This window comes from Nyctereutes procyonoides, unplaced genomic scaffold, assembly GCF_905146905.1.
Source record: "Nyctereutes procyonoides isolate TBG_1078 unplaced genomic scaffold, NYPRO_anot_genome, whole genome shotgun sequence".
In the NCBI taxonomy this organism is placed as follows: Eukaryota; Metazoa; Chordata; class Mammalia; order Carnivora; family Canidae; genus Nyctereutes; species Nyctereutes procyonoides.
In genome coordinates, this window is record NW_026575032.1 from 1,145,065 (window position 1) to 1,167,388 (window position 22,324).

General features: G+C 39.2%; 1 protein-coding gene across 1 annotated transcript in view; it reads right to left on the reverse strand.

Moving 5' to 3' along the window:
* Positions 1–1,704, reverse strand: part of QRFPR (pyroglutamylated RFamide peptide receptor) — a 50,831-nt gene extending 49,127 nt beyond the window's left edge. The window contains exon 1 of the mRNA XM_055317093.1: positions 1,365–1,704. Coding sequence (XP_055173068.1) covers positions 1,365–1,704 — 340 coding nt within the window. The remainder of the gene's footprint in view (positions 1–1,364) is intronic.
* Positions 1,705–22,324: the final 20,620 nt, after the last annotated feature.

Consider the following 22,324-nt stretch of genomic DNA (forward strand, 5'->3'; position numbering starts at 1 on the left):
GTGTAACTTCCTGCATTATGTGTCACTCTCACATCAACACTACGTTCTCTAACGTTTAGTGCATTTTTGAAAATATTTACATTATAGATGAGATGGGAATCAAATATTTTAGCCTCTTCATCCACTAACAAAAAAATCCAGTGCAAATTAATGAAAAACAAAAAGCAATGCAAGCGAAAGAAATTGGAGATCTCAAATTGTTAATGGTAGGATGAAAGAAACTCTCTGTGAGATTAAAAGGAAGCAGCAAAGGAGTGGAAATGGCAGGGCTTGAAGAGATAATGATCCATTTCTCTCAAATCCTCTCTGTATTTGCAACCATTTTCTAAGAATGTTGATGTGGTCTCAAGAATGCACCCTTCCATGCCAGTGGGGTTACAACCAGTGCTTCCTCCCCAAGGCACACCATTAAACACTCATGACAGGGACACCTGAGTGGCTCAGCGGTTGAGTGTCTGACTTTGGCTCAGGGCGTGATCCCGGAGTCCTGGGATCCAGTCCCACATCAGGCTCCCTGCCTGGAGCCTGCTTCTCCCTCTGCCTATGTCTCTGCCTTCTCTGTGTCTCTCATGAAAAAATAAATAAAATCTAAAAACAAACAAACAAACAAACCACTCATGACAATAGAGGACACTACTGCTTATGGACTAGAAGATGCTCTATAGCCGTGTGTCTGTAAGGACTGGATCTTTTGGGGGAAGTGCCCTATTTTTTCTCAACCTCCAGGTACTGCTCCCGGCTCAAAGACTCTGAATGGCTTCTCTGCCCTTTCCACTCCCCCTTTAAGGAAAGGGGAGAAATCAATGTCTCCTTTATCAATCAGGAGGGGGTTATGTCTTCTCTGTTCCCTCTCCCTGCCTGACTCTGTGAATCCAATCTTGAAAGAAAGAAATTTGAGATTGCCCCCCCCTCCCCTACCGCCCCCCGAACACATACATGTAAGTTGGTTTCACCGGTTTGGATGCCACAGAAGCAACTGTGGGGTGAGCCTGGAGGCTCACTTAAGAGAAAAGAGTGGATATTGGTTTTTTTATTATTTGAAATACTTTAATCTTACTTTTATAAGAAAAGAGAAAACAAACTAGTACGATTATGGGAAAAGGAGCTCAAACAACTGATCAGCGGTGCGAACCCCCCTCCCCTGCACCTTTCCTAACATTTTCCTGTGTCTTTAAGCGACAAGTTGGAGAGACGTTAGACCGAATCGAGTGGCCCAAAAAACTTCTCTCCAAGGGAGCGCAGGCGAGTTGGTTCTAAGAAAGAGCCCCGGCTTCGTCTGGTAGACAGAGAAATGTTAGGAAGAGAGGGGCAGGAGAGCCCCAGGGGAGGCTGGGGGGGGGAGGGTGCGGGCGCGGCGGGCTCACCTCCCAGCCAGGTGTCGGAGATGTTCTGGAGCATGGTGACCGGGATGCAGAAGAAGGCGATGAGCAGGTCGCTAAGCGCCAGGGAGCAGATGAAGATGTTGGTGACGGTGCGCATGGCCCTGCGGCGGGTCACCACGTAGACCACCAGCGCGTTGCCGAAGAGCGCCAGGGCAAAGATGAGCACGCCCGTGAGAACCAAGGCCAGCTTGGCGCGCCCCGGCAGCTCGGGCGTGTAGACCAGCGGCCGCAGCCCGTAGCGCGCGATGAACTGCTCGCGGCTCAGGTTGTGGTCCCGCAGCAGCCGGGACAGCTGCTCGGGGGTGACGTTCAGGGACTGCATGCCGCGCGCTCCCCGGGGGCCGGGCACCCCCCCCCCGCCGCCCCCCGGACGCGCCGACAGCCTGGGCTCGGTCTCCCGGAGGTTCGGGGGACCCCGGGCGGCCGCGATGGGAGACGCGAGGCCGAGGCGCGGGACGCCGTCCCGGTACCACCAGGGTTCGTCCGCGAAGAAAGTTCTCTCGCTGGTCCCTAACGCGAGTTGCTGGGCCGGTCGGGAAGGCTGGGTCCCTACGCCTCCCAGTCCCCACCCTTCGGGTGCACGCGCGGCCCGGGCTCCAGGCGCCGCGGAGGGGGCGGGGCTGCAGCTCTGCTCCCCCCCCCCGCCCCGGCCCGCCCCGGCCCGCCCCCGCCGGCTCCCGCGGCGCCCACCCCCGCAGGGCCCCGCTACACCTCCCCGGCGCCCTAGGCCCAGGCCTCGCGGGATGCTCCTGTGCCAAACCAGTGTCAGGGCTTCTACTGTCTCACGGTTTCTTTTCTTTTCTTTTCTTTTTTTATATAAATTTATTTTTTATTGGTGTTCAATTTACCAATATACAGAATAACACCCAGCGCTCATCCCGTCGAGTGCCCCCCTCAGTGCCCACCACCCAGTCACCCCCACCCCCGCCCTCCTCCCCTTCCACCACCCCTAGTTCGTTTCCCAGGGTTAGGAGTCTCTCCTGTTCTGATATTTCCCACTCATTTTTTTCTCCTTTGCCCTTTATTCCCTTTCACTATTTTTTTTTAAATTATTTTTATAGAAACGACAAATACCCAGCATTTGCTTCGACGTGGATGGAACTGGAGGGGATTATGCTGAGTGAAGTAAGTCGATCGGAGAAGGACAAAGATTATATGGTCTCATTCATTTGTCTCAAGGTTTCTCCTTTGACAAAGTAATGTGGGCCACAGCTAGCCAAGGCAACATGAGATCTATTTTTAGTTTTTCCTGGATTTTCAAAGAATAATTACAGCACGCAGAAAATTGCAGGCGTAAGAGCACCTGGGTGGCTGGCTCAGAGGTCCAGCGTCTGCTCTCGCCTCAGGTCATGATCCCAGAGTCTTTTTTTTTTTTTAAGATGTTATTTATTTATTTATTCATGATAGACAGAGAGAGAGAGAGAGGCAGAGACACAGGCAGAGGGAGAAGCAGGCTCCATGCAGGGAGCCCGACGCGGGACTCGATGGATCCCCGAGTCTTAAGATCGAGTCCCGCATTAGGCTCCCATCAAGGAGCCTGATTCTCCCTCTGCCTGTGTCTCTCGTGAATAAATAAATAAAATCTAAAAAAGAAGAAAGAAAGAAAGAAAGAAAGAAAGAAAGAAAGAAAGAAAGAAAGAAGAAAGAAAGAAAGAAAGAGAAGAAAGAAAGAAAGAAAAGAAAGAAAGAAAGAAAGAAAAAAAGAAAGAAAAAAAGAAAGAAAGGAGAAAATTGTAGGGATAGTAGAGAGAGATCCCATGTATCCTTTATCTATTTATAGATATTTATCTTTTATCCCATTGATTATATCTTACTTGATTATGATACAATACAAAACCAGGATTTGACATAGGTAGGATGTGTGTGTAAGGTCTATATCATTGAATCCCAAGTGTAAATTCCTGTAACCATTCCCAAAATCAAGATAGAAAACTATTCTTTCAGGACAATGATCTCCCTCCTGCTATCTCTCTGTAGCCATACCAAGTCCCCCCCCCCCCATGTCAGTCCCTACCCCTGGTAATCACTGATCTGTTCTCCATTTCTATACTTTTGACAAAGGGTAATATAAACAGAGTCACACGTTATAGTAGCTTGTTACATTCATTTTTTCCTACTCTGCATAATGCCATTCAGATCCACCCAAGTTGTTAAGAATATCAATACTTTTTTTCTTTTTTATTGCTGAGGATGTACCACACAGTTTGTTTAACCATTCATGTTTAGTAGGCATTTTGGTTGTTTCCAGTTTGGGGCTATTACAAATAAAGCTGCTATGAAGAATCATGTACAGGTTTTTGGGTGAACATACGTATTTCTTTCTCTAGGAAATGCCAAGAAGTTTGATTGTTGAGTCTGTAGTTTATATTTAGGTTCTGAAGAAATTGCCAAATTACTTTCCAGAGTGGCTTACATTTTACATTTTCTGTAGCAGCATATGAGAAATTCAGTTTCTCCACATCCTTACCAGCATTTGGCATTGTCACTAGTTTTTTTTTTTTTTAACTGTTCTAAGAAGTGTGTAGTGATATTTCCCTCAGCTTTTAATTTGCATTTCTCTAATGGTTAATGATGAACATCTTCTCATGTGCGTATTTGTTATCCCAGTATTTTCTTCAGTGAAATGTCTTTTCATGTATTTTGCCCATTTTCTAATTGAATTGTTTGGTTTATTTGCTATTAGTTTTGAGGGTTCTTTTTATATTCTAGATACCCATCTTGTGTCAAAGTGGCTTGCAAATATTTTCTTCTAGTCTATTTCTTGTTATTTATCAATTTAGTAGGGGCTCTCACAGATTAAAGTTTTTAATTTTTAATCAGTCCTATTTATCAATATTTATTTTTTGATGTCCAGTCTAATACCTCTTTATCAAATCCAGTGTCCCCCAAATTTTCTTCTGTATCTTTTTCTAAAAATTTGATAATTTTACATTTTTCATCTTAGGCTTTCTGTTCTGTTCCATGCATTGATCTTTGTGTCCAACATGCCACACAGTCTTGAAAATTGTCTGGTTTTGGAAGGCAGCTATGCTCACCACTATACCACCAACGCAATTGTCTGGTTTTGGTCAGTACTTATGTAAGTATTGAAATCAGGCAGAATGATTTTTCCCACTATATTCCTCTTTTTCAAAATTATTTTAGATACTAGGGCTTGTGGCTTTTTGTATGAATTTTGCAATAAATTTGTCTGTGTCCACAAGAAAAACCTTGCTGAGATTTTGATAAAAATCAGTATCTTTACTCTGTTGAGTCTTCCAATCTGGAAATAGAATATGTCTCACCGTATTTTTAGGTCTTCTATGATTTCTCTGATCAGCACTTTTCAGTGTTCAGCATGTAAGTCCTATATATGTTTGTTAGATTTGCACTTAAGTATATCTTTCTTTAAGCTTTGATGCATAATATTGAATTTCTAATTTTCAGTTCCATGTATTCATTACTATAGAAATATGGTTTATTTTGTATGCAAGTCTCAAAACCTATCATGTTACTGAATTCACTTATTAGTTTTAGGAGATTTTGTTGTTGCAAATTTCTTGGGATTGTCCACTTAGGCAATCATTGCATTTGAGTAGAAGGGCAGTTTTATGTCTTCTTTTCTGATTTGTATGTCTTATATTTCCTTTTCTTACTATATTGCAATGGCTAAATCTTCCAGTGCTATGTTAAGTGGCTGTGATAAGAATGGGTATCTTTGCCTTATCTTCAGTCTCAGAGGGGGAAGCATTCAGTCTTTCACTACTTAGGGTGAGGTTAGCTACAAATATTCTTTATCAATTTGAGTATATTCCCCTCTAAATTTATTGAGAGACTTTATCATAAATGATGGTGAATTTTGTCAAATACTTTTTCTGTAGCAATTAATGCAATCATTTGTTGTTTTTTCTTTCATCCTCTTAAGTGGATCACATTGATTAACTTTTGAATATTGAAGCAGCCTTGAATATCTGAAATAAACCCTGTTTGGCCATGGCATATTGTTGTTTTTACATATTGTTGAATTTTTTTAAAAAGAATTTTCATGTCTAGCTTCATAAGTAATACTAGTATATGAGTTTCTCTTTTTTGTACTATCTTTGTCTGGTTTGGGCATTATAAAATAAAAGAAAGTATATATTACTCTCTGCCTCTAGTTCTTGGCACAGAGCTCCTGAAATTCTTGTAATTTCCTAAATGATAAGAATACTATGAGCATCTTTTGTTCTAACATTTGATCTTTGATTCCAGTTCCTTACACAGAGCTTTTAGATCCCTTGGAATTTCCTGGCTGATAGAAATATCTTTTGTTCACTTGAGATGACTCTTGGTGAGCTCCTGGATGGGGGCTTGTCACCAGAAAGATAAAGCCATGACTAGGAGATTGGAATTTTCAGCCTCATCCCCATTTGGGGATGGACTTAATAATTAATTGTGCTTATATAATGAGGCTTCCATAAAAATTCTAATATTACAGAGTTTAAGAACTTCCAGATTACTGAACACATGAAGGTCCTGGGAGGGTAACACTCCCGGCAAGGGATGAAAGCTCTGCACACCTTCCCTCATACCTTGCTTTATGCATCTCTTCCTCTGGGTGTTCATAAACATTCTTCATAATATTTTTTATAATAAACCAGTAAATGTAAGTGGTGCCCTGAGTTCTATGAACCATTTTAGAAAATTATCAAATCAAAGGAGGGGGCAATGGGAATCCTGATGTATAGCTAATAGGTAAGGCATACAGGTGACAAACTGAGACTTGTAATTGGCATCTGAAACGGTGTGTGTGTGTGTGTGTGTGTGTGTGTATATGTGGTGTCTTGTGTCTTGTGTAACTGAACCCATAAAGTGTATGATCTGCCACTATCTCTAAGAAGATAGTGTCAGAATTGAATGAAGTTGCAGGTAGTGTCAGAGAATTGTGTGATGTGTAGAAAACCTATATACCTAGTGTCAGAAGTATGCTAGTGGTATTAGTGTGAGTATAAAGGATAGATATACAGAGATGTGTTTTTCCTTTATAGGTATCCAGGTAATATTGGCTTCATAGAATGACTTGGGAAATATTCACTTCTTTTCTATTTTCTGGAAGAGATTGTGTACCATTAGTATTAATTATTCTTTAGAAGTTTGATAGAATTTTTAAATGAAATCATCAGGGCCTAAAGATTTCTTTTTTAGGATTTTTCAAATATGACTTTAGTTACCTTAATAGTATAGGGAGGTTCAAATTATTTCCTATTAAATTGTAGTAGTTTGTGTTCTTTTGAGGAATTGATAAGTTTTATTTGTCAAATTTATGTGTATAGGGTTGTTAATAATATTTTTTTGTTATCCTTTTGATGCCTTCAGGATGACTAATGATAACCTCTGTTTTATTTCTGATATTGGTAATTTTCTCTTCTTTCCTTTTTCTTTGTCAGTCCTGTTAGAAGTTTGGTAATCTTGATATTTACAAAGGACTAGCTCTTTGTTTCATTGATTTTCTTTATTATATATCCATTGATATCTGCTCGTACCCTTATTATTTTCTTTCCTCTACTTGCCTTCAGTTTATTTTGCCAATCTTTTTCCAGTTTCTTGAGATGCAAGCTTGATTTACTTCCCTGCAACTTTTCTTCTTTTCTAACATAAGCATTTAGTGCCATAAATATCCCCCTCAGCACAGCTTTAACTCTCTTATATGTTTTTGTACATTATATTTTCATTGTCACTCAATCTATTTTTAATGTACTTTAAGACTTCTTTTATGACCTACAAAGTATATAAAAGTCTATTATTTAGTTTCTAAGTGTTTGAAGATTTTCCTGTTGTCTTTATTTTCTAGTTTTATTTCATTGTGGTCAGAGAAGATATTTTGTATTTTTACAACTTTTTTTAAGGATTTTATATATTTATTTTAGAGAGAGAGCATGAGTGGGGGGAGGGGCATAGGGAGATGGAGAGAAAGAATCTCAAGCGGACTCCGTCCTGAGCACAGAGCCCTAGATGGGGCTCAATATCATGACCCTGAGATCATGACTTGAGCCTGTATCAAGAGTTAGAAGTGTGGGGCACCTGAGTAGCTCAGTCAGTTGGGCATCTGCCTTGGACTCGGAGTCCTGCGATCCAGCCCTGTGGCAGGGAGTCTACTACTCCCTCTTCCTCTGCTCCTCCCCTCCGTTTATACTCTCTCTCTAAAATAAATAAATAAAAAATCTTAAGAAAAAAAAGAGACAGAAGCTCAACTGACTTAGCCATCCAGGCACCCCATGTGTGATTACAATTCTTTTATATTTATTGAGGTGTTTTTCTACTCCAGGGTATCATCTGTCTTGGTGTACATTCCAAGAGGCGTGTGAAAAGAATATGTATTCTTGTGTGTCAGAAGGAGTATTCTATAAGCATTGACTAGATCTTCTTGGTTGATAGTGTGGTTAAGTCCTTCTATTTTGTTGCTGATTTTCTCTCTTTTATTCTATCAATTGTTAAGAGAAGGTATCCAACTTAATTGTGGATTTGTTTATTTTTCATTTCTGTTCTGTTAGTGCTTATTTTACAAACATTGTAGTTCTGTAGCCTGCTGAACATACATTTAAGACTTATGTCTTTTTGATGCCTTGATTCTTTTATCATTATATAGTAACTCTGTCCATCCCAGATCATTACCTTTGCTGTGAAGTTTATTTTATGTCATAATAATATAACCATTCCTGCTTTCTTTTAATTAATGTTTTCATGTCATATTTTTGTTCATCCTTGTACTTTCAGCCTACTTAAGTCATCACATTTAAATTGAGGTTATTATAGACACTCTTGCCTTTGGTCATTTTGTTTTTTTAAATCCACTCTGCCAATCTCTTTCAGCTAGTATATTTCAACCATTTACATTTGATGCAATTATTGATATGTTAGGGTTCAAGTAATCCATTTTATTTTTGTTGTTATTTTCTGTTTGTTCCATTATTAATTTTTAAAATTTCTATTTCCTCCCTGTGAGTTACATGAACATTCTTAAGATTTCATTTAGATTCATCTATAGTGTTTTTGCGTATATATCTTTATATCCTTTTTTCTGTAACTGTTGTAGGTGACACATTATATATACATAACTCATCGTAGTCTAATATGTCAATATTTACCCATTTGAATCAAGTATAGAAACCTCACTTCTTTTATGTCCCTTTATCCTTTTCCAGATATAATTGTTTCAAATATTGCCTCTACATAAATTTAGAACCACATTAGTTAGTATTCTCATTTTAGCTTCAACTATCAAAACTAATTTAGGAAATGCTAGAGGAGAAAAATCTATTGTTTTTACTCATATTTTTACTGCTTGTACTGTTATTTCTCATTGATATTCCCAGATCCCTCTTATTTCCTTTCTATATAGAGAACATCCTTAACCATTCTTTTCAGGTACGTCTGCTGGCAATAAATTCTCTTGGTTTTTCCTTTGTCTACAATGTATTGATTTCTCATTCATTCCTGAAGGATATTTTTACTAGATACAAAACTTTAAATTGATGGTGGTTTTTGTTGTGGTGGTGGTGGTGGTTTTTGTTTTGCTTTCTTTTGTTTTATTTAGCATTGACAAGGCCTTTGCCACTACCTTCTATCATCTATAGTTCTGGTAAAATTCATTATCATTCAAGTTGTTTTTCTCCTATAGGTAAAGTGTCATTTCTCTCTCACTATTCTCAAGACTTTATTTATTTATTTATTTATTTATTTATTTATTTATTTTATAAATCACAGTTAACCCGGGCTGTGGTTTATTTATTTATTTATTTATTTATTTATTTATTTATTTATTTATGATAGTCACAGAGAGAGAGAGAGAGAGGCAGAGACACAGGCAGAGGGAGAAGCAGGCTCCATGCACCGGGAGCCTGATGTGGGATTCGATCCCAGGTCTCCAGGATCGGGCCCTGGGCCAAAGGCAGGCGCCAAACCACTGTGCCACCCAGGGATCCCTCAAGACTTTTTTATTGTCTTTAGTTTTCAGAAGTTTCAGTATGATGTCTTGATGTTGATTTCTTTGAACTTTTTCTATTTGGGATTTGCAAAGCTTCTTGAGTCTGTAAGTTTATGTCTTTTGCCATATTGGGGGAAATTTTAGTCATTGTTTCCTCACATTTTTTTTCAACCCTAACTTCTTTCTCCTCTCCTTTTGGTACTTAGATAACATGAAGGCTAAATTTTTTTTTTTTTTTTATAATCCCACAGGTTTCTGAGGCTCTGTTTTTTTCTTTTTCTTCTCTCCAACCACTTTTGGTCTATTTTCTCTGTTATTCAGATTGGATAATTTCTACATTTCTACCTTAAAGTTCATTGATTCTTTCCTCTTCCCCCTCTATTCTGCTTGAGCCCATTTACTCAGTTTTGCCTTTTGGTTATGGTATTTTTTTTTTCAGTTCTAAAATTTCCGTTTGTTTTTTCTTTGTGTCTTCTATTTCATTACTGGCATTTTTTCTTTTTCTTTTCTTTCCTTTTCTTTTGTTTGCTTAAAAAAATGTGTTTATAATTGCTTGTTGAAGCATTTTTATGATGCCTGCTTTAAGATTCTTTTTTTAAGTTTTTTAAAATATTTATTTATTTGAGAGCAAGCAAGCATAAGCAAGCAAGAGAGAGAGAGAGAGAGTGCATAGAGAGAGAGAAGCAGACTCTTTGCTGAGCAGGGAACCCATATGTAGGGCTCTATCATAAGGAGCCCAACTTAGAAATCATGACCTGAGTTGAAGGCAGACACTTAACTGCCTGAACCACCCAGGTACCCCTAAAGGTTTTATTTTTAAGCAATCTCTACATCCGAGATTGGGGCTTGAACTCACAACCACGAGATTAAGAATTTTGCATGCTCTATCGACTGAACAGCCAGGTGTCCCTAAAATTCTTATCAGATAATTTTAACATCCCTGCCATCTCAGTATTCATGTCAACTGATTTTCTTTTGGTATTAAGTTGAAATGTTGCTGGTTATTGATATAATGAGTTTTTTTTTCTTAAAACTAGAAATTGGAGTCTATGTTATGAGACTCTGAATCTAATTTAATTCTCCTTTTGTTGACATCTGCCAACACTTTTTCATAAGAGAAATGGAAGGTACTCTTGCATTACTACCAGGCATGGGTGGAAGTCCAAAAATATAAAAATTCATAAATTTGCTTTGAAACACTCACCTGTCTGTTTTGCAATAGAAATTTTGGCAATTCAAGGTGATTTCTCCAGATACTGAGAAAGATATAATGAAATTTTGTGGAAAATTATTTTCATTATATTCATCCCTCCTCCCCACTCTCACTTCCCAAATGTGACTGTATTTAGAGATAGGATATTTAGAGGTAATTAGGTTAGTGAAGTCATAGGGATGAGGCTCTAATACAATAAAACTAGTGGTCTTACAAGGGGAGAAAAAAGAGAAGTATCTATCTCTCTCTCCATGTTCATGCACCAAGACCATGTGAGCACACAGTGAGCAGGTGGTCATCTAAAAGTCAGAGAGTTTAAACCAGAAACTAAATAAGCTAAAAGCTTGATCTTGAACTTTCTAGCCTCCAGAACTATGAGAGGAAATAAGTTTTTGTTGTTTAAGTCACATTGTCTAGGTACTTTGTTATGCCAGCCTAAACAGACTAAGACATCTCTATTTTTTTCTATCTTTGCCTCAATTCTTTCCTTAATTTGATACGAATCTTGTAGCCATTGTTCTCTCTCATTAGCTTTAAGATAACATAAAAACTGAGAAATATAAAAACTTAGAATATGAATATTCAGTAATCCTCATACTGGTCCATGTCTTGCATTATCTAAACCCAACCCTGGTATCTACCACATATTAATGCAAATGTCTGGGAATGTTATAGCAATTTTTAAAAACAAGCAACAATGTCATGCTATTATATACAAAATGTCTAGAATTCCAAAAAAGCAATGGTGAATGAAGAGTAATATTGTAACTATTGAGGGAAGTCCAAGAAAAGATGTGCTGATGATTGTAATCCATCTAAACCTCTTTATAGAAGTTATAGTCCACATCCATGAACCTGGTTCTCTGGGCTGGGGCTGAAGGTTTGGGTCACAGAGGGCAGCGCTCAAATGGTGCAGAGACCACAAAGATGGAGGACATGCCCTCCTTCTCCCAGGCTTTCAGTATTGGGATCAAGGAAGGCTAGCAGCACAGCTGCACACCAATTCTAACCTTAGGTGATTCACAGAAGTCTCAGGATCTCTTAGAGGGTGAAGTGAGTCTGATGTCAGTATATTCAATTCCTTATGCGATGTGGACATGTTATTATGGCCAGCGGTAGTGCTGACCTGGCTGCCTTAGCCCTAGGTATATGCAGCACTCTTCAAAAACAGGTGAAGGGGTATTAGAGATCAGAGAGGTGTGAGAAGGAAAGATTAACTCTCTCAGGGGCTCCATGGGAAATACTAAAAAGCCCCATAGAAAATTTTAATTGAAACAATACATGATTGATGTTAAAGTTGAATTGGAGCTAATACGGAAAAAGATAAAGTTCACCGTTAATGTTTCAAACTCTCTGTTTTCTTCCCCTTATTAATATTGCACAAGTCTTCATTTCCATCACTTATCCACACATCTTCAACCCTCACTCCCCATCCTCTCTACCCACTCCATCTCAGCTCTCCACTTCCAATCTCCATCCAAGTGAAATTATTCTTATTAAGGCTACCCAAGTCTGATTTCATAGGGCACTCCCACTATTCCTGACCTTCTTCTCCATCTCAAACCCACAAGCTCTTTGTGGTCCAGTTTATCAGATCACTGCTTACTGCCTGAAAACTGAAAAAGTAAATTAATATTTGTTCCTCTATTCAGTAAATTTTTTAGATGTCTGCAATATACCAGGCAATGCATGCATCATTGAGAGTAGTTTGGTAAAGAAGAAGATGGAACCCTTGATGGGCGGAGCACTGTAACCTGCACATAGGGACATAAAATATAGTCAGCCTTTGGGCAGCTCATAATCTAGTTCAGAAGTCAGCAAACTACACCCCAGGCTGAGCATGGTTTACTACTTGCTTTTGTAGAGCCCGTTAACACAGAGTGGTTTTTACATTTTCAAATGATCGAAAAGCAATCATAAGAAAAACAATTTCATGACAGGAAACTGCATAAAATTTAAATTTTAATGTCTATAGAAATTTAAAAAGTTGGAACACAACTATGCTCATTGTTTACAGATTGCCTATGGTTGCTTTCATGTTATAATGGAGGAATTGCATATTTGCAAGAGATTGTATGGCCCTCAAAGCAGAAAATATTTACAAACTGACCCTTTGCAAAAAAAGTTTGCCAATCTTTGATCTTGTTAAAGAGGCAGGACAGACACAAATATGCATAGCCTAAAGCAATGTAGTAAAAGCCAACCCATACATAGAAAAGACTTGTTCTACAAATTCAAGCAAGGCAGATCTACAAATGCTCCATAGAGAAAGTAGAGTGTGACTTGGCCTAGAAGAAAGCATAAAGATGAAAGACCACGCATTTCACACTGAGGGTCACTGAGCCTCCCCAGGGTCACTGAGGTAGAAATTATCATGCTAGATAGGGAATGCTGAGAAATATAAAACAGGAAATGTAGGTGGGGTTGGCTTCTGATATCTATGAGAGGATAGCAGTGAGAGAAGGTCCCTTTAAAAAAACAAACAAAAAACACCAGCTGATCAAGTAAAGGGGAAGCATTGAAGAATCTTTCCCGGTTAGGGTAGGAACCACAACAGAAAGTACTTGGATAAATGTAAAAGAAGAGGTAAGTGATACTTTATGGGAATGTTCTAGAGTTTATCTTACCAGACAGAGGGTATAATAATAAAGTCCTTCTTAGAAAAGATTACAAAATTGTCAGAGATGAGGGATTAACTAGACATTGGCTAAAGGTATAAGTAGTCTAAAAGCAAAATATATTGTAAGTGTTTTCTTCATCTGGCTAAGAATTTTGTTATTCAAAAGAAAGAGGTATTCTGGTAGAACTGGTATTCTATTCTTAGTTGTGGACAATATGAAAAGAGTTGATGGTAATGTGAGAGTGACTGAAAAGTTGAGAAGATTGCTGTTGTCAACTGCAAGTATGAGATGCAGTAGGACATGCTATATATACAGTCAGATGGGAATTCTAAATTTCCAGAACCCAGTTAATGATGGTTTAGAAAGGCCCATGTGATCTCTTGGTCTGAATTTTTAGTTAGAAACTGGCTAAGGGGAGCTGAGCAGCTCCACAATTTAAGTTTCTCACAACATAGTATCAGAGTATCAAAATGAAAAAAAAAAAGAAGCAGGCACAGAATATCATACCAATATATCAATATCATAAGGATGCATAATATCAATATTCAGAACTCACTACAGAACAGAAATCCATTTGATTATGAGCAGGAATTTCATTTGACTCCTCGTAACGAGAGTGGTTTTGGGAAGGCCTACAATAAGCTAATTGACCAAAGTGCTTACAGCAAAAAAGAAAAAGAGAGAGAAAGACAAAGACAGAGAAAGGGCTTTTTCTAAGTTGAAAGCTAGGTCCACTAATTGGAAATAAGATCATGTAATTGTATATATGGATATTTTTATATCTATGTTAATTACTATAAAAGAGAATTAGAGATACCTTGTGCCTCTTTTTTTAAAGATTTTATTTATTCATGAGAGATGCAGAAAGAGAGGCAGAGACATACACAGAGGGAGAAGCAGGCTCCCTGTGGGAAGCCTGATGTGGGACTTGATCCCAGGACCCTGGGGTCATGACCTGAACCAAAGGTGATAGATATATGTATATCTATCACACACACACACACACACACACACACACACACACACATATATATATATATATATATATATATGATATACACATGGAATATTATTCAGCCTTGAAGAAGACTGGAAATTCATGCATGCTACAACATGAATGAACCCGGGAGATATTATGCCAAATGAAATAAGCCAGTTACAAAAAGATGAATACTGTATGGCCCCACTTATTTCAGGTACTTAGAGTAGTCAAATTCATAAAGATAGAAGGTAGAATGGTGATTGCCAGTGGCCAGTGGTAGGAAGAAATGGATCACTGTTGCTTAATGGGTATAGAGTTTCAGTTTTGCAAGAAGTAAGGAGGTCTGGAGATTGGTTACACAACAAGGTGAATATATTTAACACTAATGCACTGTACACTTCAACTTGGTTAAGATAGTACATTTTATGTTATTTACATTTGATCACAATTTTTGTTATATTTATTTTTTAAAGATTTGTTTCTTTATTTTAGAGAGAAAGAAAGAGAAAGTGAGAGCAGTGGGAAGGACAGAGAGAGAGAAAAGAAGACTCTGGGCTGAGCGCAGAGCTGATGCAGGGCTCAATCTTATGACTCTGAGTCTACAACCTAAGCCAAAACCAAGAGTCAGATACTTAACCAACTGTGCCACCCAGGTGTCCCCATAATTTCTTCTAAAGGAAAAAAAATCACATTAATAACAGTATTTGAACCATACTTTATCATTTAAAAAATTTTTCACATCCATGTGAGGCAAGTGCTTTTATTATCCTTGTTTTTTAATCCATGTTTTATTATCCTTGGTAAGTGAAAATGGGAGGCATAGAAAATATTACGAAAACTTGCTCAAGGTCACACATTGAAAACTATCAGTTGATTTGCAAAATTCCAGAAAATTAGATTCTTAAGTACATACTACCAAGCAAAAAGCTGTAAACTTATTAGGACAAAAGAAAAAGGAGAGGGAGGTTATGAAGGCATGCGACTGGTAATGAGAAAAGCCAAGCAGGTAATTATACCAGCAAATCTAGACCATAGGAAGCTACAGCAACTGAGTAGAATATTTAGCTGTCAGCTTCGTGACAACTAGAGAGTCAGGGCCAAAAGGAGTATTGCAGTCCTCATTATCTAAAAAAGTAAAGCATATTGGTGGTATGTCAGAAGAGACCAACCATTTTGAGGCTGGCTCTAAACTTGGAAGGAATTTTATGTAAGAAACATAACACAAATTGCATGATGTCTTCAATAGCAGTGGTCATTCTGCACATAGCCATGTATAATAGCAAACTTGATGCAAGTTAGTGGCACAATTCAAGTCACAGTCCCATAAAGAGATTTGTATGGAAATCCAGAATAATAAAATGTAGGTATGCTACTTTCTGGTGATTTGACTCAGTAAGAGAAAGCTTAGGGAATGTGTGTAATGATTCATGACTCATAAACTACCAGCCCTGAATATCGATTGATTTGTCAGGCTTTGACCAGGAGCTATGTAGGAAATGGATCTGAACTGAGATAAATGAGGTAATCTCTGCTCTTGATTGAAAAGAGATCCATGTGCTTTGGATATAATGCATCTACCAATTCATGAATTAGTTATCCAAGTTAAGGGCTCAGCTGTGTGGCCCTCCTGTTCAAATGGACTACCCCCCCCCAATTCTGCATGATGTCAGCAACAGATCAGTACACATACAGCATAAGGGGGACTAACAATCAGTGTCGTGGAAGAACCACTGCTGAAAATCTTTAGGAAATTAGAAGACAGTGTAGACTAGACATGTGTGCATGGGTCAAGCTGAATAAGATCAGTAAGCAGAAGCACACTGGAACCCCAGGGCTAGAGAAAGTCACTGGGATAAGTCTCAGCAGTTGACATTAAAGCAAAAAACTTCTGGGAAGATTGGCAAAGACATTCTGAGGGGCCTAGTAATAGGCAGAGGGCCATGAGAGCAAGCCTGTAGGTATCAGCAAGACCTGGCTACTGGTGGCCAGTCCAAGCTGGGGGCGAGAATTAGGGGCTTTGACCACAGACCCCAGAGGGCTGGCAGGGACTAAGAAAGGGCCATTATCTCAGATTGGGGCCTGTATCAGAGGCTGGAACCTGAAGGTAAGTGTACAGAATGGAAAAAATAGAGACAGAGTTCTTAAAACTAAGATATAAAGAAAGGTATGATCACAGTAGTAAGTCAACAGCCTATCTGAGGGGGGGTTTAAGGCCAGACTATGGTCAATGACTGTGGATATGCCAACTGAAGAGTGACTTTCTGATGCTCCTGGTAGAGGAACGATTTAGGGCCCTCAGCCAGGCTCAGATGGCAGTAGGCACTTAAGTGGCTCCAGCTGCAGGTTTTCAAGGGCTTCATATCAGTTACTGATCATTATATGGCAGAGTGGAAATAGGTTTCAGAGAGAAGGTGGCAATGGGAGCTTCACTCTTGTTCTTGGGGTCTAAGACTGGGAGAACACCTGTTTTCCTCCTCATGCTACGTACCCCAGAGGGTAAACTCTCCTCCCTGGGTCTTGCAGGTGCATGAGCAGTTTGTTTCTGTGCTGAACTTGGGTGTCCAGAAAGCTGAAAAGAGGCAAATCAGGAATGTTGGAGAGACAATTAGCATAGCTTAAGAATACCCATGACATAAGTTACTGGGGAACACTCCTTATGTTCTGTGACAGTGGGGCTCTAATGAGAGCAGGAGGTTCATTTGGTTGTTTGGAAGGGGGGAGGGAGGAGAATCACTTGTTTAAGAGCATGAAAGGCAGGACAACTGTATGAGATTTTCAAAGCAATGCACGTTGCCAATATTAATGATTTTAAGCTCAAGTCCCTGGTACATAATATAGGACTTAATTTCAGTTACATAAACATTGGGAAAAGAGGTTTGTTCTGAGTATAGAGCAGTAAAAAATAGAGCAAGCAGTTGCTAATAAGACTGGTATTTATGAGGGAAGTTTTCATTAACATCAGCATATTTTTGTATGTAAAAACACTCAGAAATGTGCCTATGTGTGCCTGCTGCTGCCTTTGTACAACTTCTCTATTTAAAAATATAAAAATAGGCAGGATAATAAAAGAATTAAGAGCCAAAGTGATGGAGCAAAAATCACTTACTCTGCCACGGTGACTTTGAACAAATCACTTAATTTCTGGCCATTTCCATCAACTAGCACAGAGGTAGCAATAGTATCACAGGATCACAGTGATAATTAATTGAGTTTATATTCATAAAATACAGCAGTACCTAGTATGCAGCAGGTACAATATACCAAGTGTTCTCTATTATAACTAATATTTTAAAAAATCTCCCTATAAATCAGCAGTTCCCAAACTCAACTACATATTGAAATCCCCTGGGGGACTTCAAAATGTATGACACCTGGATCCCACCCCCTGAAATAACGGATGTAGCTGATTTGGTTGCATCCTGAGTCTTAGTGTAAAAGCTCCCTAGATGGGGATCCCTGGGTGGTGCAGCGGTTTGGCGCCTGCCTTTGGCCCAGGGCGCGATCCTAGAGACCCGGGATCGAATCCCACCCCACGTCGGGCTCCCAGTACATGGAGCCTGCTTCTCCCTCTGCCCATGTCTCTGCGCCTCTCTCTCTGTGACTATCATAAATAAATAAAAAAAAATTAAAATTTAAAAAAAAAAAGCTCCCTAGATGTTTCTAATGGCTAGTCAAGCTTAAAGAATCACTAAAGAACTCCCCTGCTTTAAGTAATGAGGGTTTTGTTTAATTAGATCATTATTATAGTAAATGAGTCTAATCCATTCACAAATGATGGTTAATCAATGTGCAAGTATAGAACCAATTGGAAAGTATCAGCCTTATGGCCTAAATTTGGGAAGTGATAGCATTAGGTCCATAATGCTTGTTTTATAGACTCATACTATGAGAATGACCATAAAAACTGTGCAAACCAATAAATTGTCAAATTGATGGAGCAAAGGATTAAGTGAGCCAGATGCTGTGTCAAGGGAGCCACAAAGGGGGAAAGTCCTCTCTCCTTTGTGTGTGTATTCCTGCAAAGACTATACACGAAGACGATTATTCCTGTGGGTCATTTTAGGATGAGGGTAATACCTACATGCTGGTGTTCCCATGATGGTGTAATGATAATGTAGCCTGTATGCTATTGGTTTAAACAGAAATTCTCCCCCAAGGCCACTTCTGAGTCACTTCTTGTACAAAACTAGTTACCCAAGCTACGTTTTCCAGAAAATGTCAGCATGTCATGGAATGGGAATCAATTTTTATCTCAGAGTCTGATAGAAAATGGTTCTTCTGGCCAAAGGGAGATGGAACAAGTGCTTTCGTCACCTATTAGCACAGCAGAATCTAATGATTACGGAGCAACCACAGCCATGAACTAGCATGTGGTCACAGGGTTCTTAGGTTCGAGACTTAGGAAGCTGCAGGATTCCTGAGGTTGGCAAGCAAAGCAGCCAGCCAGAATTTTGTGCAGCATTACAGAAAGAAGCGACGCTTTCCAAAGAAATTGATTGCATGCTGCTTAAAGACCAAACTTGGAACAGAAAGCCAAGAAGCTTTCTGATTTATATTAGGAACTCTGAAATGCATACGACAGCCACTGACAGAAGAGCCTTCAGCTGCATTGGTCAAAGACTGTGGCCTGGGCAGCCCGGGTGGCTCAGTGGCTTAGCGCTTGCCTTCCGCCCAGGGCATGATCTGGAAATCCGGGATCGATTCCCACATTAGGCTCTTTGCATGGAGCATGCTTCTGTCTCTGCTTCTCTCTCTCTTTCTCTCTCTCTGTCTCCTATGGATAAATAAAATCTTAAAAAAAAAAAAGGCTGTGGCCTTAGTGAGGCTTTTAGTCAGGTGGTGGAGGCCACACACACCTACTGTGTAACCTTCTTGTAAATTACATGCATGATTAAATGTGTAATCCCTACCTGAGAACATGTCTATATTCAGCAAGTCCAGGTGAAGCAGCACAGCACAGCATGACTGATCAGACTTCCCAGGTTTGAACCCTGACTCTTGTACCTGCTGGGGGAACCTGGGCAGCTGCTTCTTCTGTAAAAGAAATCATAAAAGTACCTTTTCTCAAAGAGCTCTTATGAAAATCAAAGAAATTCATATTTGTAAGCCTCCCAGAAAAATACCTTCACATTGCTATAAATACTTGCTTCTTAAATAAGTAAATCTTCATCCTCAAATTAGAAGTTCCCTTCTGAGTTTATGTTTAGACACCTGAACCAGGAACATCCTATCTGATCATTAAAATCTCAACTCTGGCATTCAGAAGTTAAAAAAAATAATAATAAGATAAGCAGTGCTTCTTTCAGTAGCCTGCTTTGCCAGGATTATTTCTACCTGAATTAACAGTGTGTTACAATGGCCACTCAGAGGATATTGGGATGTTAGTGATGTAATTTAAGAATCTGAGACATAGGGGATCCCTGGGTGGCTCAGTGGTTTAGGGCCTGCCTTCGGCCCAGGGCCTGATCCTGGAGTCCCGGGATCGAGTTCCACGTTGGGCTCCTGGCATGGAGCCTGCTTCTCCCTCCTCCTGTGTCTCTGCCTCTCTCTCTCTCTCTCTCTCTCTGTCTATCGTAAATAAATAAAATAAATAAATCTTAAAAAAAAGAATCTAAGACATAATTTGCCTATTACTCTCCTATCAGAAAATCAGCTATAAAATAAGCTTCCTTGAGTTTCTAGAATGCTATAAAATAAATTTCCGTAAGTTTCTAGAATACCACACAGCACATGCAATCTATCCTCAAAACTCTCTTCAGTGTTTGTTTGGCTGGCTGGTTTGCTAGTTTACAGTCCGGTTTTTGTGTTTATTGTTCAGCTGTTTTATATTCTGGAAAAGAGACCTGAAATTGCAGATGCTTATGCTGCTCAGAGTTTTTTTGGGTTGGGAATGGCCTAGGCAGAGACTGTTCTTTTGACTACCATCTTGACTAGTGTCTGCCACCAAGAAAAATTAAATTGTGACTAGGACCACATAGTCCTAGGGGGCTAGTATTTCTAGATCACCAAGGTACCAGTCCTGAAGTGTTCTGGGTTCAGATCAGTGGATCTCCCAAGATGAATACAAATCAGGAAAATTCAAGTTTCTTGATGTCTAATCTGCAAAGTCAAGGCATGGCCAGGTTTAAATCCTTAAGAAATCCTTCACACATCTATGCACCTAAATACACACACTTGCCCACAAAATTACCAGACTTTTGAGCTCCTTTTTAATAAAAAGTAATCAGGCAAGCACAGGGAAAAATAAAGGTATCTTAATTTCTATTATAGTAAAGTGTACTCTTGCTATTCCAGCTACATTTGTTACTAGTCCTAGAAGTTTTCTTAGCATCTGGTGTCCAATCCTTGGCCCTGGAAGCCTCCAGTCACTAATGATGCTAATGAGGTCCCTTTGTGCTGACAATCCTAAGAGCTCCGTGTACCGACTCTGCTTCCTTTCTCAACTTTCTCTTCTATTTCCAGTTACCCACCTAAGACTGGTCCTTCGTAGTGACCCCAACTTGCTATCTGTTGTCCTGAGCTTTCATGAATCAGTCCAGATGGTTCTAATCAGCATAAGATTCTTGCAGTGAGTGGGAGAGGCAGGATCAGGCCCTATGACATAAACAAGTTCTGTTCTTGTTTATGTCATAGGTCTCCAGCATCCTCCCTGCCCTTGAAAGATCTCCCTGTTAGCAAAGGAGATAACCAGATGTATCGGACTGAACTTCTTTAACTTTTGTCTAAACTGGTTTATGGGGATCCCTGGGTGGCGCAGCGGTTTGGCGCTTGCCTTTGGCCCAGGGCGCGATCCTGGAGACCCGGGATGGAATCCCACGTCGGGCTCCCGGTGCCTGGAGCCTGCTTCTCCCTCTGCCTGTGTCTCTCTGCCTCTCTCTCTCTCTGTGACTATCATAAATAAATAAAAAAATTTAAAAAAAATTTTAAAAAAATTAAAAAAAATAAAATAAACTGGTTTATGGTTGAAATTGATTCTGAACACATAGTACATTTCTAATTTGAGAAGATAATTCTGAGTAATTTCATGAGCATGAAGGAAAGACTGCATAGAAACTAGAGCATTTTCAAGCATTTCCAGTGTTTTCTATATTTCCAAGAAACGGCATTTCACTTGAGCCAACTTCCATTAGCCTTGAAGGATGTCTGAAACAATCAAAATTTTATAATCCACCAAGTTTTACCTCTTTGATGTCTTGAGATGGCATATTCTTTTGAAATTCCTTCTACAAACGAATGCTTCCAACTTAATCGATTTTATTTTATTTTATTTTTTTAACTTAATCGATTTTAAAGAGTACCATGGTGAGTTCTTAGCCTCAACCTTTCTTATTTTCATTTATAGCTCATTTGGACTTTAAATTCCTTTAGTAGAAAATGTCCATAGTCTTATTTCTAAGATAAGGCAAAATGACCCATCTGAGCCAGCCAATCTCAAGGACAATATAAACTAATAAATTAATATAACCTACCTATAAATGATGTACACAGAATTTACATTGTCTGGTGCATAAAATCTGCCTTTAGAAGAACAACCAAATTGCTTTGTAAGAAACAAAATATTAGCACCTAAAGTCTACTTCTTCCTTGACTATGTAGCCATAATAGGAATGTTTTCTTGGGTGTTACCATTTTGGTATACATACTCTCCCCAACTTAGAATGGTTTAACTTAAATTTTTTCATCCTTTGATGGTGCAAAAGCAATATGCATTCAGTAGAAACTCCCAATTTTGAATTTTGATTTTTCCTGGACTAGCGAAATGCAGTACAATACTCTCTCATGATGTTGGGCAGGAGCAGGAAACCACAGCTCCCAGTCAGCCACCCAATCGCGAGGGTAAACAACCAATACACTTAGAATTATTCTCTCACTTCTAGTACCATGTTCAAGAAATTACATAAGATATGCAACACTTAATTATAAAAAAATCTTTTTTGTTAGCTGATTTTTCCCAACTGTAGACTAATGTAAGTGTTCTGAGTGTGTTTAAGGTAGGCTGAGGGCACACTATGATATTTGGTACATGAAGTGTATTAAATGCATTTCTTAAAGGTTTTTTATTTATTTATTTACGATAGTCACAGAGAGAGAGAGAGAGAGGCAGAGACACAGGCAGAGGGAGAAGCAGGCTCCATGCACCGGGAGCCCGATGTGGGATTCGATCCCGGGTCTCCAGGATCGCGC